This window comes from Semicossyphus pulcher, unplaced genomic scaffold, assembly GCF_022749685.1.
Source record: "Semicossyphus pulcher isolate SPU_LCO1_2020_fin unplaced genomic scaffold, fSemPul1.0.p SCAF_15, whole genome shotgun sequence".
NCBI classification, from domain to species: domain Eukaryota; kingdom Metazoa; phylum Chordata; class Actinopteri; order Labriformes; family Labridae; genus Semicossyphus; species Semicossyphus pulcher.
Window position 1 is genome coordinate 13,027,570 of NW_027211659.1, and position 26,229 is coordinate 13,053,798.

A 26,229-nucleotide genomic window follows, 5' to 3' on the forward strand; every position below is an offset into this window, starting at 1 on the left:
AGGCCCGGGGTCAGACGCAAACCGTGACCCTCCCCATCACAGCGCCAAAACCTGGACAGGAGCCAGGACACCGAGCCGCGCTGCAGCCTGGGAGAGCGGAGGGGGGGAGGCAGAGCGAAAGGGTGGGTCTGTGGGTGGTTGGGGCTTTCACTTCCTGCTTAGAGCTCCACCAGCACTATTTTGGGGGTGGAGGAGGGTTTGCAGGGTGGGTTATTATGCAGGAGGAAGGGACAGGTCTTTAAATATGGGATTATAGTTGGCTTATAGGTGGTGCTCCGGTTTAGAAACAAGGATTCTAGATGACAAAAATAAATGTCTTACCTGTAAAGGATAATGTGCCAATAGTAAATCGATTAGATTACAAGAGGAGAGCATTTTGCTTCTCAGCACCTGCGTTTATCTGCGGATCACACACACAGGAAGCCCTTGCGACGTACATTGAAAAAAACAGGACTTGATGCTACTCCCTGTATAAAAACTAAAATAACAAATCCGCTTGGAAAAACAATCCTGGTTTTGTTATCTTCAAACGTTCCGAGTACAAACACAAAGCTCCGCCCCCCCCCGTCAGGTCTTACAGGTCGGCCAGCGATGCACTTACGGTTTCTCACACGCTCCATATGAGGGGGAATACTTGGCCCTAATTAGCACTGAGCATCTGGCAAATGTCAGTGCGTGTCTGTGTGCGAGCATTCCTATTTACTCCGAAAGCATGGGTTCAGATGGAAAAAACACTGTGAGAGCTTAGCAGCGTTTCTGTCCGGGGTCCTGGGAGTGTTTTTTTTTTTATCGCATTGTAAGTGACATATGTGTAATTTAATAGCAGTCTTCTCACTATCCCCTGATTCTTGTGTACGGTTTGGGTTTACCAAGCATTTGTCATTCTGCTGTAGGTCACATGCGCTCCCAAGAGCAGCATATCCATCACTGTGTTGGTGTAGTAAAACATACTCTTCATGTGGATTTGTTTAATTCTTCTGAATGGCCTTTCGCTACTGATTTTGTCATCGGAGGAATTGAGAACAAGTTTTTGCCTGCATGTGTTACTGAAATTGTTAAGTAGCAAAAGGATAATGTTCCTTGTCTGTTAGCCCTCCAGCTAAGCAATATTTTAATCACTCCTCGTGACTCAGAGGGTGAAAGTTGAAGCCGAGAACATACGTTTAAAAGTGCACAAAATCTGACTGTTCTGCAGCAGAGTAGCCTTTCTTCACGATTAGCTTCTACTGGTGTCCGCCCTCCACTTCTACCCTGGATTTTGCCATAAACTAACCACATAACCCCTCCGATTGATCACAACCATAACACTATGCTGCACTTGCACACAAAAATTCCAACATGCAAACATCAAGGTGAAATCCAAGCTCCTGTGTTGACAACAAAGACGTTCTATACAGCTACAGTACAGCAGCAGCCGAGTACAGTTCAGTGCAGCCGGCCTGATCGCGGCCCCGATCTCCAACCTGACAAGATTACACAGAGGCTTCCTGTCTCCTCAGCCCCCGATACCATCTCGGTCTGACTTCTCGCTCCCCTCCCGTACAGCCCCGTCCCAGCCCTCAGATAGCCCCAATTACAGCCTAATGGGACAGTTTTAATTAGAAAACTACATCTAGAAAAGCACCACATGTTCATCCGACTGAGCAGCACGGCTCATTTAAGAGATTAATACGCAGGCAGGGCCGGGCAGCACAAGAAAAGTCAGCAAATCAAGGAGGCCATTCATGTTCGGATCAAAACAAAAAAGCCCACTGTTAATGTTTTCTGTTGATTTCAAACTTCACAATGAAACCCTCCATGCTGTGCAGTACATTGGCACATGAATGTTTCCCGCTCTTCTAGCTAATTTTTATTTAAAGCACACGCTGAAAATTAACTCTCCGCGGCTTTTCAGCAAACAGCCGAACTTCCTGGTAGATTTTATGTCAAATTTTTTAGTACTGCACACGGAGTAAATGAAAACCAAATGCCACAGCAGGTTCCAGTCAGTGATGATTATTCTACAAAAGCATACACGGCGATAAAAGCGCACAACAGAGAGAAAAGGGGGAAAGTTTTCTAATAAGCTACATCGTCTCTATCGGGCTGTAATGAAGTTAAGGATTATTTCTACAAACACGCAGCACTTGTGACAAAAATAACACGTCTTGTCTTGCGGCTGTTGACGCACTGTCAATCAAGATTAAAAAAACAGTGCATTATGTGGACTAACTGATCTATTTTCATCTCGTATGAATAGAAATCCAGCTTAAATACACGCTCGATTTGAAGTGCACCATGATCCCAAATACTTTAAGCGACACGTGCAATCATAGCTACAAGCACTGGTCCCACACAGATGGAAAACAATTACCATGAATATTGCAGAAAGATCACCACCAGGGCTATTTTTATTTCATGCACATCTGCTATTCCGATTGTTGCTTCTAATTTAGTGTCTGCTGACGCTAAAGGCAATTTACTAAACATACTGTTTAAATATGCCCTGCTTCAGAAGTCATGTCATGTTTATAGAGAGGGGAACCAGCAGACTGGACTCCAGGGACTTCTTCTAAACTATCAACACCACCACTTTCATCACATCCTTCACTTGAGCAAATTACCATATCAGCAGCATGATCTGAAAGCAGTCCGAGGAGCAACAATCTCTGCTTTCTGACGCACAATTAAAAGATGTCAAACTCGGTTTCTTTTACACTGTTTTGGTCCGGGCTGTCAGCGCATCAAACATTATCTTAAAGAGGACTCATTTAGCAGAGAAAAGGGACCGGGCCAGGTTCACTGACGCTGAAGAGGGGGCTCAGTAGCCTCGGGGGTATGCGGGTAACCAAGGAGCACAAAAGAAAGGGGAACACGATAAGAAAGGCAGTGATGGTGGGAGGGTGGGGGGTGATTGAGCGGTGGTGGGGGGCTTTAACTTTCCTGTGTTGCTCTCTCCTGGGAACCTGGGGGCTAAGACGCTGGAGCTCCTCCACACAGGTATCATATTCAGCAGGTCCCTCAGTACAGCTGGGCTCCGGTCCAAAACTGCCTGACTGTCTGCCTGAGCGGAGAGATGTGGAGGCGCCATAATGTAACAGTAGCAGAAATGCCAACAGGTGAAACCAAATATTCAAGTCAAGCATGATACTGTTGTTGTCACTTCACAGAATAATGGCATTAATCCTCTCCGCCTGCTTTAACGTAACAATTATTTGCATGATGCTCAAGCATGATAGGGAAAAGAGAGGAAACATTAATGGAAGTTTCTCCCCCTCTTTCTTCTTGCGGAAAAGTGAGAGAGGGGAGATTGAAACCGATGACAGTTTCAGACATAAATCAACCTCCCACATCTCCACTCTGAAACAACATAATAGACAGACTGTGTCCCCGTTACAAAAGCGCAGCGACTGAGGGCCCACTGCTGGAACCGCTGTAATAGCTTCGACTCCAGAAGAAAGTGCGCTGCCTTCTTTGGATTTCAATTCACTGCATGTGAATGGCTGATCGACTGCAGAGGGAGGAAAAGCCAAAGTAGGCACGCTGAATATATTCCACTTCAAAGCCTGGATGTAGCTTTGTTTTTTTATATATATACACACATATAAACCTGAACCGTTTTTAAAATATACATACTTCTACTGCATCTAAAGAAGAGAGAAAATTTAACACACAATTGTACTTTATGATCTAGACGTATGATGCAACAGCTTCATTATATTCAGTGTGGAGGAAAGAGAGTAAAAAAAACTAAAGAGTTGGGGATGGTCGACGATGAGAGTCAGACTTACAGTCCAAAACCTTAAGTTATTTATTTTACTATACTATTAGTATTAGGATTTCTTTTATAGGTTTTTTGATTCATGTACGAGATGTTAATGATCCAATCATTACTAAACACTTCAAACTGAACAAAAATAAATAAATCAAGAATAGTAACAAGAAGTTTCAGGTAAGATCAAAATCTGTTTAGAAGTCAACATTTTGCAAAAAACACTTCTGCAAGATGACAGAGAGATTTATGTGCAGCTTCACCAGCAGCTAGCTTACTTTGTTTAGCACCTGTCTCAGGAAGCAGCTTTAAAGACCAGCTCCAGTCATGTTTTAAGACATATAAAATGCTCTGCTTAAAATAATAAACTGTCTGATGTGTTTTTTCTGCAAAATGTTTAATTACCTTGTAAAAATCCTCCCAAGGCATCTCCTCCTTCTCCCTCATTGTGTGCTACATTTCTCCTTTCGTAAGATTACAGCGGAAAACAAACCACGCCTCTGCCATCATGTAGTGGCAGCTTGTTGAAACTTAGCTAGCTTGAACTGTAGTAATTAGTAGTAGTATTGTTAACGTTAATAGTCAGTTGTGAGTTTGCAAAAATTATAACAGGGATTACAGATGGCTTGCGCATCACCTTAACGGTTGCCATAGGTTGCACATAATGATATGCATAGCGTCACCCCGTCCATTAACGGGATTGGCTCCTTAGGTTTGTGACGTCTCAAACCTGCCAATCTGAAAACGTGTTGTTCAGCCTGTCCTTGGTACACTGCAGTTTAAAAGCAGACAGGCCCAGCCATGGAGATGACTGCTTATGTTGTCCCTGATATGTCTTGTAGCACATGAACACACCACATGGAGATGTTTACAAGGTTAAAACCTGGATTTTCACTGGTGGGGGGCTTTAAACCATTTTAACTGTTTTAGTGCATTACCCAGTGTATTTGCAGACAGGTGCAATGGGACACAAGGGCCCAGGGTAGACTTAGTGTGTGGGTGTGTTGGGTGGGGGGTGTAATTAAGCTTCTGTAAACTGAACTGTGTGGTCTGTAGGAGCAAAAGGGGGTTTCACAGCCCTCTGAGCACAACGCAGAGACCTGCAGATCGTCCAAACAATCCACATCCACCCTGGTTTGTCATCCTCGTGCACCAGATATACGACGGCTAGAGTAGATGTCTCTCAATTACACAGTCATGTTCTGCTGGTGGAATTAATGAGACAGCACATGAGCCTACTAAACCATAATGCCACTTCCCCACTAGCGGGTTGGCCGGCTGAGCTAAGCAGTGCAATGTGAAATGTGCACTCACAGCAGAAAAAGCAGAGAAAACTACAGTGAGATGAGGCCCCTTGTGGCCACGAGTGGATTCAATCAATGTGAATTAGAGATGTGAAGGGTTCTAAGGTTTTGTCTTGTTTCATGTGGAGAGGGGGGAAAAATTGAAAATTGACCCGGCAGCCTTCATTTAGTGACAATGTGCTAAAGTATCATAAAGTATGATGGGTATTCATCACAGTGATCTACATAAGCGGGGGCAGTACAGTGGCACAAAGGTTTTCAATTGAAAAGCATAATACTCATTAGTGTAACACTCAACATCAGCAGCAATCAGAAGTTGCATTAACGACAAGAGGGGAGCGCCTGGACAAAATTATATCCCTAAAACGGATAAAATATATAAAGCACAAACTGGAAAACACTTTAATCAGGCCTGCTGGGACCTATAGCATGGGATTATTCTAAATATCTATATAATATATTGTCTCCCGAGAGTAGCACTCATTTAGTCCTTCAATTTATTCCCTTATTCAAATGGTGAGCGGTTCAACTTTTACAGACTGACCATGAAAAAATATGGTTTCTTGGGAATTTCAGGCCATTTATCCGTCTAAGAGGATATAAGAAAACCTTCTAATGTTAAAGAAAATACAGCCTACCACTCTAAAAGCTTAATATAAAGGATATATGAGAATAACAGCATTGTTGAAACATCATTACTTTCAAGTGAAAAATAGAGCAATAACTCAAATATACTGAATCATTTAAAGGAGGTGAAGAAACAGGGAAAAGGAGGGAAATAGTATTTTATAAGTGAATACATTTAAAAACTAACTATTAACTGTTCAAAACTGGGTAAACATAAGAAAATAAATGATATAATTGTTTCAAGGACAGTTTCTTATCTTTTATTTTTATCCCTTGGTATGTTCCATTTTGGAAAGAGGTCCTACCTTGATACCATAGACTGTATACAAATATATATACAGTCATTGCTTGATACACTTGAATGGTGGCTACAATATCCTCTACCAGAATCTACTACACGTGTCTATTACTGATAATCCTACAACGCAATTACTGTTAGACCTACAATTTGGGCTGGCAGGGACAGGTTTTTCTGCTGTCCGTCATGTAGCATTTTTTTTTTTTTTTTTTTTACACGTTTTGAGATTAAAAGCCGCGAAAATAAGTTCTAAAAATTAGTTTTGACCCTCCAGCAAGAACCACTTCAAGATAGAAGTTAATAGAAGTAAAATAAGTTAGCTTACCACATCTGTAGCCCGCTCATTTCAGCCGTTGCTAGGACACACGTCCGAATCTCCCAAGTTACTGGCGGTTAAGTTGCATTTTGGGATATGTAGGCACCAGGAATTGGCGAGAAAGGGCGATATGTGCTTACTGGCAAAATATTAGCATTCTAATACGCTGAAATATGACGGTTAACCTGCTAAAAACATCAACATGCTAACATTATCACTGTGAGCAAGTTAGCAGTCATTCAGAAAGGAAATTTGGTGAAATGATCAATAAACTGCTCTGACAAAAAAATAGAACGCAAATAAAATCTGTTATATGGAGCTGCTGTAGGACTGTAAAAACTCATTCATATGTCAATCTAGAGCAAATTAACTGATTCAATGGCTTACCTGTTTACATACCTACCTGTGAGCACTCTGCTTGCATTCGCAACACATGATCGGAGTCTTCCACCTGCTACAGCTAGCAAGCTAGTTGCAATCCAATTGCAGAGAAAGGTAGTTGGAAGTGGAAGTGAGGCACATTTATGTGTTCAGTGTCTTTTTGAATGTTAAGACAAAAACTTAATTGACAGAAAAATACTGAATAGCAAAGTTTTATTTTCTTCTCTACAGTAAGAATCAAAGAATTTGAGCAATATACAAAACCATTTTACTGTCTGTATGAAGTGCTTCAAAACACACACTGAGAATTGTTTTGACAAAAGATCTTAAAAAATGTCTGTGATGAAGAAGAAGCAGGGTTTCTCTGCAGGGCAGTGGACCTCCTATCACCTGTGACTTATCATTTATCAGTTAATCTCACACAATGTGATTAAACACGTGGGACAAACAGGAAGTCTCACTCTCCAGCTGCAACATCCTCCTCTACTGTATGAACATCAGCTGGGAAACAGACAGGTATCCTCCACAGAAACCTGCCACTGACACACCTGCCTCAGCCACAATACATCTGTAACACTCTTCAATTAAACATGTAATTTTGTTACATCAGGAGAGTTTCTTCTTGGTTGCAGCTAAAGTCTGTGGTGATGTGGGCTTTGTACAAACAGGGAAGACCACCTGTGTCGCGGAGAGGGTGGGCTCAGAGTCTGATCAGGCCTGTGACGCAAGCCTCTCGATGATTCTCCTGTAGTCTTCCACAACAACCTGATAGCTCTTCTCCAGCTCCTCGTGCTGCGTCTGAGTGTCCATCTGACCCATGTGGGACACCAGCTCCTCCGGCCGCAGGCACTTTCTCATCTTCGCCAGCTCCCTCTGGTTCTTCTGCACAACATAAGTGAGATGTAAAGTTAAGTCAGTCTACACTTTAATAGATGCCCATAAAGGGATTTTTCTGCATGTTGAATGAAAGAGCTAATCAAACAAGACAAAGTTGTTAAACACATAAGCACACAAGCAATTTTACTGTCCTGTTAATTCCCTTTAAAGCATTAATAATGTTTTAAACTTTATAAATAAACTTGTAGTAAAATCAGAGTGCCTAAAGTTTCTGGACATGAACGGACAAAGCTCTCATTTCCTTGCCGCTTTAAAAATCCTGCACGCACATGCATGCAGACATGGTCACTGGGGAATTGAGGGTTAGAGCACAAACGTATAATCCCCTCACATTCACAGAGCAGCGGCTTCTGCCGTTCAACTAACTACATGCTAAATCTCCTGAGGGAAGGAAAACCGCTCTGCATCTGGCCACCAGATCTTTCCTTGCCACTCTGTCAAGAAATTCCTACTTCCTGCTTCACCACATAGGTCTTTTCCACGTCAGATTATGCTGTTTTTTCCAGACATGTGGTTACCCCGCTGACAGAAAATTCTCTAATGGCTGGTATGCAAAGTCTCAGTGAGCGGCTCAAACATAAAATCTAAAGAGGAAACAGGATGTCGGGTGTTATGTTGGTGCATATAGAGCTGCTCAGTATTTACCACTGTTAGGTGAAGTTTAGAATATTCTCTGAAACTGAAACAAAACTTACAAATAATAAAATAAAAAGGTTTTATAAAACTGCACTGTTTTCCTGATGAATTTAAAAAAGCGCTGCCACAGTAACGCGACAGAACTCTGAATGGTAGCAGCTTTTTGACAAAGTGCTTCAAACACTTTCATGAAAATTATTTCTCCCAAAGAAATGCAAATCCTGACTAATGACATGTGTCTGAATAGAGAAAGGCTCCAGCAGCAGCAGAACCACAGACGCCTGGTGCGCCCTATTGTGGCTGTTACAATACGGCACAAGTAATCTATCAATTTTCACGGGACTGAAGATCAATTTTTCTGCTGTTTTAAAAGGTAACATAATAAACAGTGACAATATGGAGCTGTAAGCCGATCAAGTTTGTGCCGCACACGGGCCACTTTCCTTCCCAGGCTGAACGGCTGTAATGTTATGCTAACAAAAGGTAGAAATCTGCACACTGATTTTTTGTTTGACAGCGACGGAGACAAGTTGACATTCAGATTTTTATTTCTGAATAAATCATGAAATCACCTCCTCAGAATGCCACTTTTTGACCCTCCCCACACAGACATGTAAAGCACCCTACTCGGAGGCTGTGATGGTTTAAAGCTCACCCTGTATGGTCCAAATAGCCTCTTCTTCACCTCCAGACGAAACTCTCTGGCTTTCTCTTCATCACTCATGTCTGTTGCTCTCAGGCGCAGGATTTCATACACCCGTCTCGCATGTTTCTGTTGGAAAAAGAACAACAACAAAAACGCTCAACTAAAATATTTTTACAATATAAACACAAGTGTGCCGTAGGAAAGAAATGAAGTGAGAAGCTGTTATCTGTAGTTATCTGTTCTAAGAGTGAAGCTTGGGTCACACCACTGTGGAGAGAAGGGACAAGTTTTAACAAATACTGGTTGTCAGTCTCATATCACTCCAATTCTTGCCTCCCTTCATTTGCTTCCAGTAAAGAAATGAATCAACTTTAAATGTTATTAATTACATACAAGGCCCTGCACTCCCTGGCTCCTGCGTACATGAGCCCTTATTCTAGCGGCCGTCCTCTCCGATCTTCTGATCAGGGCCTTTTATCACACTTCAAATCCGGAGGTGATCGTGCATTTGCAGTGGCAGCTCTTAAACAGTCTTCCCCAGAACAAGCTTAAACAGCTGCTTTCTTTAGGTCAGTGTTTTCATAAATTCTGTCTGTGCATCATGCTTGTATGTGTGTACAAATGTATGCTAGTATGCGTGTTTTATGTACAAGTATGTATGTTGTATGTATGCATGTCTGTCTGTGGAGGATTTTACTTGTGCACTCTCTCACTTTGTAATTGTGTGTTCAAAAATTTGCTATACAAATAAAGTTTATTATTATTATATAAGTTGGAAAAAGTCACAGTCACATGAATACTGGAGCTCTATATTCTCAAACATTCATCTGACTTTGTGTCAAAACTGAACTGACCAGAGCTCTACTTAAGTGCTTAATAATATCTATGATTTCCTGAAGAAATGGCCGAATCTTATAGAACTTAGAACTTCTTTTTGTACAGAACGACATGAAATGGGTGAATTAATCAAGAGAGGAGAAAAACCTAAATGGGTGATCACTGGTATCTGGATGATGTTATAGTTGCAATTATATAGTGGTCATGACCAACCCTTACCGAGCCTCAAAAGGCTGGGTTACAATATAGTCTTATTTCAGTTGTAGGCAATTGAAATGAGCAGTGGACGCCTCTACCTGCGACAGACCAGGTAAAACAGTATTTCTTTTTTGTGGGACGTTAGCTGGCCTCAAGGCTAGAATGTTTAAGCCACTTATCAAGCAAATATTTCAAACTTAAACAAGGAGTTTCAGATTTTTGAATGTGACGATTCGGATATTTTAGGCTTTTGGACTGTTGCCGCTTTAACACGTGAAATGAAAACTTCACCGTTTTCTGAAATTTAAAGACAAAGCTTTGATTCGAAAACAAAAAGTTACACTGTCATACAACACCTTGTTTATTTTCAACTTGTCTTGCGCCTCTTTGATCATGTCGGGTGAGAAGCCGAGGTGAAGCTTGTCCGCAGCGAAGGAGGGCAGGCCTTGACAAAGCTTGACCAGCACGTAGTCTCTCAGCTTCACGTAGTTTTCAGAGGGGTCTTCAGCTGTGAACAAAACACCATAAATCAATCAAAACAAGCTCGAAGTATCCACCCCATGGTTTTTAAAGTATTTGCAATAAACCAGACACACGTGGCATGGGTTTAATAGTGCTAATATGCTATTAAATATGTGTTTTGAGGGAACAGGGAGGAGTTTTGGGCTGACATGTTTTTTTTATACATCTTCAAGTACAGAAATTTTACTTGAGGTCTAACTCACTGTAAGCAGGGACAGTCTGCCTCTTTAAATGCAAAACTTTTAGTTCTTTCTTGAAAAGGATTCCTCTCTCAAAAGGAAAAAAGCGGGGATGCCTCTTTAGTATTCATCCTCTGTCTTCATGCAAAGCAACAATTTCGATCCAACTAGTTTCAATAGAGCCGCAGCTCATTCTGGTACACATGCCAGCCCTCCAAATTAACTCACCCCCGTGGATCCACCAACTGAAGAGAGAAATCGTTTAAACTGTTCGTGGGCGACACGAGGATCTCAGATTAAATGTTCATCGTTTTAACTCAAGAAATAAATAAACTAAAGTAAGATGCTCACCTGTGATGTCTTGCACTTTGGGCAGGCCGCAGTAAAACCTGTGAATTGCCTCCAGAAGCTGAGCTCCATGACCCTCTCCTTGGAACGGAGGCAGGATCAACATTTGGCTGTTTAATTAAAGTGATACACGGGGGGGAAAAAAACGAGCCAGTGAGGAAACATGTTTTTCAAAATCAGTCACAAAACAAGTTCTCTGCGGCGTCTGAGCAGCAACAGAAACTCTTTGATTCAAAGCACAGAAATAATAGATTGTTATCCTGATCCATCACTGCAACAAATCAAACCACATCAAAAGCTTATCTATAAAGTTGTTTTCGGATAAGAATCACCCTGGTTTGGTAATGAAACAAAATCTGCTTGAATGGTTGGCTATATAAGCCCGTAATTTGGGCTCTTTGGGAAGAGGATAAAGAAATGTATAATTTTCCGCTCCTTTTTTTTCATACAAAAGAATGGGAAGGCACGCGCTGCCCCGGCAATTACCTTACACGTGGTCGGGTTTTGTCTGGGTACACGTAGTAATTATAAACTGTCATGTAGCCAACAGTTGCGTAGAGAGTCTCCCCATCTTTATTGTACTTTTCGAATCTGCAGATAAAACACAAAGGCAAACAGGTCAATTACAGGCACACTCCCATGCAGTGTCCATTTTAGCCCCTCTGTTCTCGTGCCCACCCCTCACCCCCCCCCCCCTCCCCTGACGTGAGCATGTTAGAGCAGCCAGGCACCGATTGGTACACCTGCTACAACCTGAATACATTATGCACTTAATTGGAGTACTGCAACTTAGAGGAAGAGAAGGGGTTGGAGGAGGGACTGAGCTCCTCCAAATCACTTCAGTCCATTTTGCCCATTGTCTGTATTAATAGTTGCCAGGGTAAAGAAAACACTGGCAGAGGCTCTTTTTACTGTTAAGACATTGTTCAGTGTTTCAAAAGACAACAGTATTCAACTCGGCTCTTGCCCCTGAAAAATCTGAAAAGGGCTTTGGGCACAAAGGAAGCTCTTGCCTGATCAACAATTCTCCTACGGGGGGAAATATAATCAAACTGGCCGGGTAATTGGTCACAAGCACCACAAAGGGCGGCTTTGTTTTTCAATGACACAATAAAGGCTTTAGGGTAGGGGTGGGCGTAGAGGGTGGTGGTGGTGGGGGTATGATGTCAATTAAGAGGAGCACTCACACAAGAAAGAAGTCCCAACGATCGTCGTCTGCGTCGATGAAGCTGGCAGTCTCTATGAACCACATGAGGAAGGTCTGCAGGCGCTCGTGGTACTCTTGGAATCCCGGGCAGGTGATATCAGCCTGGGGTTAAAACACGGCAGAAATAAGAGTCTGATACAGTTTAATCTCGAAGGTATAAAGAGTTAAAAGTGATACAAAAAGTAATAAAGAGGCTTCCTGGATCGCTCTGGTACCTTGTGGATCTGGTAAGTGAGTTCTCCAGCCTCCTCGCTGTGGACTGTGTACGTGTGAAGCAGGGTGCCGAAGGGCTTGAAATTGGCCTCCTTCTCCAGCAGGGAGATGAAGTCGTCGGTGTTGCAGGTGAACCCAGCAGGAACGATTTCCCGGATCTTCCCCTCAATATCGTCGGACTGGATGAGACAATGTGTATTCATTTAGTCATGTGATAAGGAAAATAGAGCCTGTTTGTGAGACTTCTTTCCATGGATATGCTTAAATATACTTTTGGTTTTGTACACTGATTGTATATTATTGGAAAGTGGAAATAGGGGGTGAGAATCACAGGGTAATGATACAATACGCAATACGTGGCCCATGATAACAATAATATCACGATACAGCGATTCTGTGATAATTGATATATTGCAGGACAATCATAAGGATTAGGGAGAGATGCACGCTATTGGATTTTTTGCCGATATTCGATATGCCGATATTTTCCAACCTGTCTGTTTCAGAAGCTTTTGAAAAACTGCCATGGTGCAGACATCTTGCACCCTTCTTCGCGCTTAGCGGAAGAGAAGTGGTGCAAGGCAGTGCGCGCACACTTGCGCAGAGTTAATGTCGCTGCATTACGTCAAGCTTTTTAGGGACACATCGAGCATTTAGGCAGAATATAAGCGCTGTTTTATCGGCGGAAACTATCAGGAGAAAAATGACACATCTGCTGATACGGATAACGTGCCGATTATATCGTGCCTTCCTAATAATGATACATCAAAGTATATGACTAAGAATTCAAAATGTCCCTAAAAAGGTAAAGTGCAGGATTAATGTATTTATTTACTGCAATTTGGTGTCAATATCACAAAATTTGACACAAACAGATACAACTATGTACAAATTTTCAGTCAGTAAATTAGGATTTGAAATTGTCTGACGCATGTCTTAACCTCTCTTCACCGCTGTGCGACATTATCCCGCTGTCAGCTTCTTCTTTGGCCGATTCATTTCTGTTCACGTTACTCTCATTCGTGTCGAAAGTGCCACCGCGAGGAGGCATGAAGTAGTGACGCGGCGTGTCAAATTGTTTAAAGCTCTATATTTTTGTAAATTAAAATATCGATATTTTGAAATCGAAAATTGTATTTCACTAGTCAGGATGACATTATATAGCCGTATTGATATTTTGTCCCACCCCTAATTGTAAGCTCGGGAAAGAGTGCAAAAAATCCTGGAAGCATACATGTTTTGTGCCAATGAAAGGAAAACCATTAGGCAATTAAAACTGTCAGCTGAGCAGAGACCACAGCAGCACCCCTCCCCTTTCCGGTGAAAAGACCACTTAAATCAGTACATTTACTACTTATGTTAAACCATGAATATGTGATGAAGTTGCCACAATAAAACGCATTTCTGCTTCTCACTGGGAAATAAAACCTTATGAATTGATCTCAACTTAACAAACCTTTGGGCATCCATAATAGAGGCCTCTCCTCTAATCCTGCCAAGTGAACCCAATCAAATGAATTTGCCCCCGCGTTTTTCAAAGAGCCCCGGAGACAAAGGGGCCCTACCCTTGGACTTTCTACTCAGTGCAACCTGTGGTTAGTTCAGCTGTAATGTTTGCATTGTATCCATTTCCACAAGGATTGACATGAGAACACTTTGCTAAGCAGCCCTTTCACACCATTTACATGTGTGATGGGCATTATTTCAGCAGAGAGACCCTTGCTGCTCAGCATTGAAAACTGGGAAATGAAGAAGGTCTGAGCAAAATGCACTACAAAAGGCTAATACAACACGCTGCTAATTCCCCACCCTTTCAGACATCAGCTAATATCTAACTGGAAGTAATGCACCTGCAGCTGAATGCCTCTTAACCATTGTAATTGTTCAGCCACATTTCTAAGGAACAAGGAGCATACTTAAAAGGCCATGGACAAACACGTCCCTTTGTCCCGGGCACTCTGCGACATACTAGACGCTAAATTGCACAGCCTTCCAGAATAGATGCCTTAGTTTGGCATGAATATAACTTAACAAGGTACCTTTAGAACATTTTGTTAATGTCTTTGATTTCTAACAATAAGCACAAAGGGAGTACAAACTATCTAATTTGTTGTGTTGGTATTATTTCATCTGTTTAATCTACTCCAAAGACCCTACGACAGTCAAAACGCATCAAAGTAGTTTATTTTTCCGCCCTTTTTAATAATTATTTATCAAGTATTGTGTTGAATTTTAAACTTTAAGCATATTTACACATTCATTATGAATGTAATATTAATATATAACTCTAACAACATTTCAAGCTCATGCACAAAAGCCCTGGCACACACATCCCACATGATTTCTGCGAGCTGTCCAGCGTTAGACAGTTTTTTGGCCGATTTTAAAAAGTAGAGAAGGTGATTTTTTTTTATGATGAGAGTCTTGTATTAACGCGGCAGCTGCATAAACTCTGCCTCCCCTCTTCTCTCACCAGCTGCACCGCACCCCGACCGTCCACGCGCACTCAGAGACAAACACTCTTCAGAGGCAGCCTGAACTCTGCTGCTCTCTACCTCTACACCAGCTGCACTCAAACCCTTAACAAGGTGAACACTCAGGGGTCAACGCCGAACACTAAAGTAGTGGCGCACACACGCAGACACTGAGGCAGCAGCCAGCACGTTTTAGTTTGAATATCAGCTTCAAACTATCTTCCCAAAAAGTCTAATGGCTGCTCTTTAGGTTAAAAAACACTGAATTGGTAGCCATGGCTGTTTTGGGGTAGCAGACATGAAAGCAAAATCGCTGTAGTATGGGGTTATTTATAATTTGAGTGCATCCTCAGAAACACACAAATCCTGGTGAGTTTACAAGTTACACCACCGCTCCCAGTCCCACCAGTTGAAGGCCACATTGTCCAGTGAGGGAACCCCTGGTGTTTCTACATAGGACAGATGTCCCAGAGTTCAATCATCTGACCTCAATAGGGGCCCCGGCTAATTCTTGTGTTCATTTAACGTGTTTGCTGCATTGAAAGCTCCAGGAAATATTCAAAGCTGGTGGTGGTCTTTTGTGCGGTCTTAGAGAATGCGCTAACAGGACAAGTTTTTCTCTTTACTGTCCGTTTTTGTCCAAATACTGCCTGTTGATATGTAAATTGTCACGTCTGGCAATTAAAAAAAGGCAGAAACTTTAACACGGTAAGCAGTGCCTCTCTTAGAAGAGCTTAATTTGCACGTCATTAGCGGAGTAAAACTTTAATCTAAACCTATTGAAGATCACTTTACAGATGTTAAACCCAAACGTTTTTGATTGCTGATGACTTGAGCAACGATTCATCCCCCGGAAATATATATGTACGAGATTTCCAACCGTGTCACATTACTCCTCCTGCTGATTCAATCACATAAACCTCGAAAATCAATGCCTCATGTTAGACCGCACCTACAGAGCCTTTTAAAATCCTTCTCTTCCGACAGGGAGGAGAAGGATTAGTGTACCGGCGCAGGGGGCCGTGATGGGCTGAGATTAGGTCTAACAAAACAGGAGATCTTTTACAGGAATAATGTCACCACCCGGAGAGGCTCAGAGTTACTTTAGTGAGCGAAGAAACAACATGAAGGTACCAAACCTGCCCACAAAAGAGCACACTAGGTCTATATACTGCCATTAAATAATAATTAGGGCCTGAGCACTACACGCAGTGTGAGGACTCTATTGGAACCCAAAGGATTATTATTAGAATTACAATATTGGAATGTGTTATTATTATTTTACCCCCAAATGAATTGCTTTTTTGGAGGCTTTAACATGCCCCAAAACTCATCAACTGTGCATCAGGTCTGGTGAAAAATTCATATTTTAGTGGCCTTGGCCATGAGTGTTTCAATATGCCTCAGTAGCGCCCCCTAGAAATGTTCAAAAACGCCTCCCCATAGAGGTTACTTTCACCTAGATGTATGAAATTTGGTAAGCATATTAAACAGGCCAAGACACACAAAAAAGCCTCTTGCACCCATACCTCAAACCCAACAGGAAGTCAGCCATTTTGAATTGATTTTCAAAATAAAGCCAATTTTTGACGATTTACAGGGTCCATACTTTCACTCATCTGATCCTTTTCAAACTGAGTCATTGTATTGACAAGACATTGATGATTAAAAGTTATCAAAAAAATTGAGTTTTGCATCAAGGGGCGTGGCCTTGACGGGGGTCAAAGTCTGATGTTTTTTTGGCATAATGGCAAAAACAGAAAAATCACTGTAACTCCCATGCACAATGATCTTCTTCATATTCTATATATGACAAGACTCCCAGCCTTAACACAACTACAGGAAATAATTTCCCATCAGGCATTGCACGCCCTACTGGAAACAGGAAATGACATGTTTTCCTCTACAAGCCCCTCCTCCAAGGTGGTAAAAGATATCAAGAAGAGTCAGCCTGGAGGATCCTGTGCTTGCTGTGTGAGGGATGAGGAGAAAGACAGAATCCCTCACTCTTGTTGACATCAACATGTTTGCAACTGACATGTGTTGCCTGCTATTTCTGGCTGAATGGTTATGAAAGTAACAAATAGGGTGTGGCATGGGGCGTGGCCAACAAAACTCTACACTGAAAAAGTGTCATGCCAAAGCTGGAAGGCCTAACCTCAGGCCCCAAACTTTGTCACATCCCAAGATAACTGGGAGCCTCTCTGTGAATGCTCTCTGAGCATCTACGCAGTCTCTGCTCTAGGACAAGACCCGCAGCTTCTGGAGAAGTTGTTGCGTCCTTGCAGCCGGCGGTTAATGGAGTCGGTAGTGAAATGTGGCAAGCAATGCTAGGAATTCAAGCCAAATAAGGTACATAGAGGTCACACATACGGCTTTGTTTCTCAGCAACCACTTGGGGGAACAGGGTCGGTTCAAAATGTGGAAACGCTTCACGAATTTGCGTGTCATCCTTGCAGAACAAAAAGGTTATTGCAATGTCAGTTTTTTCCAATATTGTGCAGGCCTATAGGACAGTGCACTGACTGGTGTGCTTGCTCAACCCCGACACCACATTTTAGTCTGTATCTGAGCCCTTTGTGATGCTGTTTACTGTATCGTACCTACACACAAACATGCACAATTGACTCTCTTAAACAACTCTTACATGGCTGATAAGAAAAAATCATTGCATTAATATCTTGTCTACTCTGATTGATGTAAAGGAGGTAAACAAAACATGGGTTGCTACAGCCTTCAAAATTCATTGAGTTTAACCCACATTACTCTAAAACTGTTTTAACAACAACTGGACATTATAACCTCCATGATGATAGACTTTATTACAGGATGATGTATGAAACTGCATTACTTTTAGCTTCCTCTTATAAATATTAATGACGAGTAAATCTTCTCCTGAGTTGGATCATCATTTTGACGTCAGCATCCTCACAGCATGAGGTGCCATTACCAGGCTCCATGGTAGGCTTTGTGTGTTTTTCAGCTTTTGCCAAATATAGCATTTAGTTATATATTGGTCTCAGATCATAGAACCATCTTCCACTTTGAAGCACTGGGTCAACAAGTGCTAAAAGCACCTTTGTGTCTCGCAGCCATGGCACCCTGTTTCTCCTCCAGAGAGTCCACAGACTTTTTGGTGAGGCAGAGGACTAGCTGCTAAAGTCAGTTTGCAGCTGTGACTCTGTCCCATTTGTCTCTACTTCACTGTATTTCTCTTGCAACTTCCTTGATTGTTACTTAACCTCATCACATGTTTGTTTACTATGTTGTGCATAATATCTGCATTCTCAAACATTTTCCACACTCGGACAAGCTTGAAGCAAACAAGTGCATTCTAACATCTAACAGACAAAACATTAAAAACCCATTTCTGTTATCAGCCAGCTGATAAATCATAGTCTAATACTCAACAACATTAAGCTTTGTTTGCTCTTTATTTGCTAGATGTTTGACTTTGGTCGTCACTACTTAATCTAAATATCATTTGTGCCTCCATCACACAGGGAGGCACTTTAAGTCTTACATCATCACAGCAAAATCCAACTTGAGCTGAGACAGTTTTTGTTGCCATTTCATTTCCATTACATCGTTTTTAAAGCGTAACAAGGCAGCTTTGGATACATATGCGAGATTATATTTTAGCATTTGTAAAGGTGTTTGATAACAGCTCGATTCTTAGGTGCGTTTAAGGCGTATTTTGTTTATACTGGTAGAACAGCTCGACACAGTTACCAAATCATCATAACAGTGATGCAAGAAAATGGCTGAGCATTTTAAGCAGTGATCTTGACTTAATATGTGACATTTAAAAGGTGCCAGAAAATCCAACTCAGAGAGGAATAATCAAAATGCATTTCTTACCTCCACACAGTCAAACATCTCGGTGACTTTTGAGGAGTATTTCACTTTGAAGAGGGTGCTCAGGTTTCCAGCAGTGTAGAATAGCTGTATCTGCAGACCTTTGTATCCAAAAGCGACCTCGCTGCAGACAAAGTAATTGGAAACAAGAAAATCTCAGTAGGGTTCTTTTCTTTAAAGAAATAAACTACAGCAGTGACTGCAAACTGAACACAATAAAGCAGCTGTTTTATGTAGTGCGTGTAGTCTTTAATAAACTCATACCATGGGGCAATAACAAATGATTGATTACTCTTTGTAATTGAATTTATTAAATATACACCTGGAGTGAATAATAAATGCTTACTGCAGCTCTGGCCACTTATTCCGACGTGCTGCATTGTTTCTTACGCCACAACACCACTGGCAGTTTATGGCAAAATAGATTTCATCATTATGCAACTGTGTGATTGAGCTTTACTAGCAATTACGCTTGCTGAAATAATTAATGCCCCAATTACTGAGTTCCCTTTGAGCTGATTGCAGCAAGTGCAAAAATAACCAATCCTAGTTTTGACTAATTGGGAAAAGCAATTTAGAGCATTACGACGTGCTACTGTAAGCCTACACACAGACACAGATGTCACAGTCAGTAATGTAGTCCTGCTCAGGTTCAATGGTAAAGCCTCTTTGTGCATTACATTGGGATAGTAATGTACCGTTTTGCATACCAACAGTCTGCACTTTGCTACAATGGTAACTGTAAAAAACAACTTGGTATTGGCAGGAACGAAAAATTAAGGACTGAAAATACATTGGAGTAAATAATGAGATGACTGAAACATATTGGTTGAAACAGAATATTTGTGGTGTCGGCTAGCTCGGCTAACACTACAAATGACAAACATGAGGAACAGCTATTAATAAACACCTGATGGGATCAGTAGCTTTCAGAAAAAAGCTTTCCAGACATAAGGTTACTGAATCATATCTTTGGCTTTATAAGACAAGCCTACATTTGGTCTTTTAAGGCTAAACGGCATGATTAAGGGCCTGTGTCCACTAATGCCGCTTTTTGCGCTGGCAGCGCCCACAACCTCAATTTCAGAGCGCTTCTCGTCAGCGTTAACTGTTGCTAAGTCACGAATGTTGTCTGCCAGCACTTCTGCTTCCCTCAGTAGTGACCGTTCATTCGGTTTTAAATTGCTCTGTATGTTTAATATTTGCTTTTATTAAAATAAATTTTATACAGAAAAGGAATTGTGTCCTGGCGTTAGCAGCAGCTCTACACCTGGAAATTGTACCCTCGAAAAAACTAAAGGATACGCTTCTCCTCTACTATTGTTGTTGACATATGTGAAGTCCTGCCCCTTCTTGATTTTGATTGGTCAGTGCGACAGAAGTGAGTTTGACGAGCGCAACAGTTCCAAAAATTGAAGTATTTTCAATTGAGAGTGCTGCGACAAAAAACGCTGAACTGCATTGGTTTTGTTTAGAAAATAGGTGCTGCCAGCGCAAAAAACAAGTTTAGCTACAGACAGGAAGACTGACCATCATACACATGATGCATGAACAGCACAGTGGCCTTTTTAAGGTTACAAATGTTTAAATGCGTAATTTAGAACATGGTTAGTCTAGCTTAGAATAAAGACCAGAAGCAGAAGTAATTCAACGTCATAAAACGCACCCCACAAAACCTCAGAAACTCACGAATTACTGTTACATAACAACTAAAATGTAAAAATGGTTTCACAGGGAGTTTCATGTTAAGACAATTTCTTTGTGAACAACACCTGAGACCAGTTACTCAGCATCTTAAAGTCTTGTTACAGGGAAGTTGGCAGGTTTGGTATGCAGGCAAAACCTGTGCTCATCTACCATATCTGGAAACCTGACAGAAATGCCACATTTAAATGGCAATGCCATTGTTCTAACACTGTTTGTGTGTGGAATAAAACAATGAGATAAATCATTTTTAAGTCTTTCGAGGTGTTGGTGGATGTATTTTATGACTTTGAAAAGACCTGCCTGGCTCTTTCTCTCCGCCTCCAGTCCTTATGCTAATCAAGGCATCCACATCTCCCTCTTGGACAGAAAGTTGAATGGTCGACTAAACATCTCTTTCTATTGCTATTCTGAATTGGATAATGAAGTTTTTAGACATTTATTTTATTTGGCTCAGTTTATGTCAGTAAGAGATTAATTTTGTAAGAATTTTACAATCGAGTTTTATTGTCCAGCCTCATATATTCGGTGACACTGCAGACATTAAGCAGTCACCTTGTTAATTCACTTTTTCATGTCAAAATTCTGACGCAAGCAAAACTTCCAACAAGACATTAGTTTGACTCTTTCAGGCGATGAGACTTTGAACCAAAAACAGCGTCATTATTGCAGAGCCCTGATCCAGACCCTGAATGCCCCAAAATTGATCAGGATTTTTTATTGGATTCAACTATTCTATATTTTTCAATATTAATTTTATGTTGCCAAAGAACCTTAAAAACCTATATTTTGTAATTGCTTGTGCATGCTAAACTTATCTACAGAAAATCTTCCTGAGTACTAACTACAATTATATTAGCATATTGAACTAACGCATTAAAGAACAATTGCAGGAAGCAGCTTGTCGTAATCTGATGCCTGTACTTTCAGTCAGCACACTTTGATTGTGTAAGGCCACAAAGGACTCTTTTCACTATCAAGATTCCCTTTGGCATAGCACATTAGCCATTATAGCTCCTGGGCATCCGCTAAAAGGTCAATAATTGCACTGGTTTCACTTAGCAATTTACAGGTGCAAATATAATATTTGGATAATTGCAAAGTATGGCAGCAGCTCCCAGAAAGATAAATGCCAAGAAAATAATAATTTCCTTCTTTGCACAAGGAAAGCTAAGTGAATTTGGAAGAGAGAAAAAGAAGAGAAAAGCAATGACCACAACAAAATACTCACTCGTCTCCAAAAAGTTGGTGACTGTACTCAGGGTGGAATGTGGTGCTGTCATCTTCAACATCCTCAGCAAAGCGAACTGAAAGGAAAAGAAGACACACAAGTTTAGAGAAAAATAGTGACATAGAAGATAATTGATATAGCATTGTCACTGCACAATTACCTCTTTTAATATTCATTAACGATACATTTAAAAGAAAGTAATGTAAACATACCCAGCTTCAAGCATGTAGCTTCATTGGTGTCGCACTTGTATTCAGCCAGTTTCTTCTCCATGGTATTTACTCCTGAGAAAACACACAAACTATGCTGAAATTGTGTACACTCCTAGCAATAGACTATATGTTACTAAAGACCTATTTTCCGCTTCTCCATTTCATGTTTCGATTTTAAGAATTTGTCCCTTTTTTGCATGATAAGTGTGCAGATTTCGTGCACATTTAAGTTCTTCCTTCTCACTTAAGTTAAATGTCAGCAGCAGCTTGAGGCATTCAAATCATTTCCCAGATGGATAACATTTTGAAACAGGATCAGAAAATAAAACATGCTTTAAATTGTATTTTATGTAAACATGCAGAAACATAAGAAGCCCATGCTGACCTATCACGGTGCTTGTGGAGCCTCTACCTGATGCAAAACCATATATCGTGTATTCTGACATTTATAGCAGCTCTGTGAATATGAACTATCAGAATTATGCTTTAAAATTAGGTATGTCATTCCCTCAGACGAAAATACCAACCACTTAATATGTGCTAAAGTAAGTGTAAGACATGCATTTCTGTCAGATGAGGTTACATCCGTTTTAAGCCCAGTAATGTATCTTATGTGTGGGAAAAGCAACAAAGAGGACGCAGGTATGCCAGCAATAATCCACGCATTCGCTTTCACACTCAAGCATTATACAGGCACACAAACACAATGTATGCTATGACAGCCTGGTAGCATGCTACTGACGTTAGCAGGCAGGCCCCCACTGATGCTGTTAGCTTAGCTCGGTATATTTTGAACAGGTCACAAGCGAATATAAAACTCCAGTCGGTTTGGAGCGGAGTCAATGTACTTTTTTCGGTAGCTATGCATTAAAACGAAGACAGGAGAATAAGAGCCTTTGATCATTTAGCCACTTACCCGCCATTTCTGCACAGTGTTGTGCGGAGCTGTGTTGTCCCAAAAGACCCGCGGAATCAGGACAACTTCCGGGTCCGTGTAGAAACAGGAAGTAGTTTTTTTCAACAGCTACGGTAGATTTTAATAAAATTACATTTTAAGGTATATAAACTACATAATTTGAATAAAAACTCACTTTAAATTGAAAATGATTGGATATTTATGGTTAGTTCAACATATAAAATAAAATAAAATAAAAAATACAGTTTAAAAAATATAAAATACGAACTGCCCTATTTTGTCAGTTAGTTAACTTATCTTTTCGTGTAGCTTAATCTGTGAGCATAGCTGGTGTAGTCTATAAACTACATTCATTTAATAGATAATGTTGTTAATACGTCCATCAGATAGTATTAATCAATAATTAATGGCAGCAACTAGTAATTGACCAATCAATAGGAGTAGTTATTTTTGTTTTTTTATGAATCAAAATGTATTTTGGGAATGGTATTATAAAACTGATTTGCTAACATGGACTTTAGCCAATCATAGTCTTTTCCACCACTTTATAGTTATATTACTATACATCAAACAGACACCAACTGCACTGCAATTATACAAAACTGACCTAATCAAAGCCTGGTTTTAATTTTCAGAGCAGTTTTAAGTTTATCTTTCAACCATAGGCACATTCTACTTACATTTGTTTTAACAATAATGTTTGTTTTAAGGTTATGTAAAAACAGAATATCAGCTGGTATATTAATATCAGATTTTTAATTCTCCATAAATACCTGATGGGATCATTAGCTTTCAGAGGAAAACAGGTGCCTACAGGTGTAATTGGTTTCCAGCCATAAGGTTACTGAATCAAATCTTTGGCTTTATTAGACCAGCCTACATTTGGTCTTTCAATGCTTAATGAGCATGATTTAAGGTTGGCTATATAAAAGAAGACTGACCATCATACACATGATACAACAACAGTGCAGCGGCCTTTTTAGGATTACAAACATGCAAATGTCTAAATGAGTAATTAAAATTTTTGGAAATACACATATTTACTTTCAATGTAAACAGTGTGAAATGAGAAGATAAATATAAATCTAATAAACAAGTACATAGGTTAAGTTAGAACATGGTTAGCTTAGCTTAGAATAAAGACCAGAAGCAAGAGTAATTCAAAGTCATAAAATACACCTGACAACACCTCTGAAACTCACTTATTACTGATACACAGCAACTGAAATGTGAAAATGACAAGTCGTGCTTTAAGAGGGAGTTTCATGTTGAGACAATTTCTTCGTGAACAACAACCCAGTTACTCTGCATCTTAAAGGCTTGTCACAGGGAAGTTGAAAACCTGCGCTCATCAACCATATCTGGCAACCTGACAGAAATGCCACACTTAAATGACAGGTAGCAGCATGTAGCCTCCAAAACCTTTATCCATTGTTCTAACACTGTTTGTGTGCAGATTAAATTGATAATATACATCATTTTTAAATCCTCAATGGTGTTGGTGGATGTATTGACTGACTTTGAAAAGACCTGGCTAGCACTTTCCCTCCGCCTCCAGTCTTTATGCTAAGCAAGACTCCACATCTTACTCTTGGACAGAAAGCTTTTAAGTTTGCGTAATGGTTGACATAAAAGTTTCTTATCTTCTTATAAAGGTAAATAAAGGTATCAGACTAAAAAATCAATTAGCCAGGCTATATCATGTTGAGGGAAAAATGACACTGAAGGTAAGTGACATATTTTGGCCATGAAAAGAAAAGTAACCATTGAAAAAAATTATAGTAAAGGCGCCTAGAATGCAGAATTATACATTTTAATGCTCTTTTGTTATTTGTCATTTTATTGTATATTGTTTGATTGTTGCAACAGAGTGCAACATTTATAGTGAAAATCAGATTTTGCTGAGTCAGGGTGGTGATTTCTTGTAAAACAGAAATGCTCATTTTTAAAATGTCCATTACTTATGAGAAAATCAGGTTAAAACACAAATCGTGAGCAGCTGATTCTTGTTATACAAATGTAGGTCAAAAAACACATTTTGGGTGCAGTATTGGCTCATTTGGACATGTTAGCGAGAATAAAGAAACTCATTCAGAAAGTGGTGAGGGTAAACTACAGCTCAATAAAATAAACAGAAATTGACTCTCCGGGGGAAAGTGCAATTCTGAACATCCCTCTGAGCCCAGGTAATGCTGTGCTATCATCCCAGCCTCAGCTATTCTGTCCTGCAGGTGCACCAATGAATGACCTACCCAGTCATGTTTAAGCCACTGTAATTTTACCTCTACAACACTGTCAGCACTAGATTATCCCTTTCCTGAACAATACCATACCTTTTACGATCCTTAGGCAACAAATTGTGTCTGCATGGAGGCAATACATGCTGCTTGATCTCTGAACTTCAAAATACAGTTGTTAAGACTTTTTTTTTTCAGCAAATGCAAGCGACGAAAAGATCTGACAGTAGAGAAAGGAAACAGTTTGGGTGGAGGAAACCCTCTGGTAGACACTTTCTACTAAACTAAATGTTTGAATTGCTCTATCAGTAGCATTAACGTGTAACTTGCAGAAAAGCAACACATAGGGTTTAGATAAGTTTGGCTATTAATCATGGCAATATTTTGAGGGAGACACTTAACCTCAAATTGGTCCTCGTGTGTGTAGGAAAAACATGTAATTTGTTTTAGACAGGTGTCTTTAACATGACTGTTATGTTGTGTAATGAAAGGTGTGAATCAACACCAACATCAACTTTAGTCACCTGAGCCCCAGATAGTGTCTTGAGTAACATTCAAAGTGTAGGTGGAAAATCATAAAGTACATTTACTCACCCGGGGTAAGTATACGTATTTTACATATTCTCCTGTGAATGTCTGCATTAAAAGGCAGTGGACCCTGCCAATAAAAATCAAACCAACTGTAGAGAAGAATTTAAATTATTGCCGGCCTGACTCAGCCAACCATATTATTTTCCTTCTCAAATCTGTACAACACAGTGTACCACATTTTAAAGGGCATACATATAATTGTTCGCTAAACTGTAGTTTGTGTGAAAGTATTAATCAAACATTATGATACAATTAGCTTGTATACTATCACTCTTTTACATTATATTAAAAAGAATGTCTTTAGTTTCATGACAAGACATTTGAAATTCAAATTTTTTTTTTTTTTGGCTGTGACATTTTGGTATTAATAAATTAAGGAAAATACATCAACTAGAAAACAATATTAGTTGCAACACTTTTAAACCGTTGGTTTTATCATGCGTCATATTTGTTGTTTTCTTACATTTTAACCTCTTTTATATCATTAAGAAGTGCACGTATACAGTACACTGTATATTGGGCTTTTACTTTTATTGTCTGCAGGCACAGTGAGTGAACCGCGTCCTCGATTGACCCGAGCAGACAGGAAATGCTGTAACACATCTGCCGTCCGACTCCTCTCTGTCCGGAGCATCCCTCATCTCCC

At 40.4% G+C, this 26,229-nt stretch overlaps 1 protein-coding gene across 1 annotated transcript; it reads right to left on the reverse strand.

Annotated features, from left to right (window-relative positions):
- Positions 1 to 6,873: 6,873 nt before the first annotated feature.
- hat1 (histone acetyltransferase 1) lies at positions 6,874 to 26,178 on the reverse strand. Its single transcript, XM_069663348.1, has 12 exons — positions 26,112 to 26,178; positions 22,756 to 22,863; positions 21,840 to 21,911; positions 21,628 to 21,703; positions 18,696 to 18,816; positions 12,363 to 12,539; positions 12,128 to 12,249; positions 11,427 to 11,531; positions 10,944 to 11,050; positions 10,248 to 10,399; positions 8,866 to 8,982; positions 6,874 to 7,559 (listed from the first exon to the last, which is right to left on the reverse strand). Exons 2-12 carry the CDS (start codon positions 22,760 to 22,762, stop codon positions 7,389 to 7,391), a joined length of 1,227 nt encoding a protein of 408 aa, XP_069519449.1. The 5' UTR covers positions 22,763 to 22,863; positions 26,112 to 26,178; the 3' UTR covers positions 6,874 to 7,388.
- Between the last annotated feature and the right edge of the window lie 51 nt (positions 26,179 to 26,229).

What these genes read in the sequence shown, in the direction of transcription:
- hat1 (XM_069663348.1), bottom strand. An exon ending in CGTTGGGACTTCTTTCTTGT is followed by an intron (nt 11,532 to 12,127) that starts GTGAGTGCTCCT and finishes TTTTATCTGCAG; the next exon opens with ATTCGAAAAGTACAATAAAG. An exon ending in CAAAGTGCAAGACATCACAG is followed by an intron (nt 10,400 to 10,943) that starts GTGAGCATCTTA and finishes TTTTGTTCACAG; the next exon opens with CTGAAGACCCCTCTGAAAAC.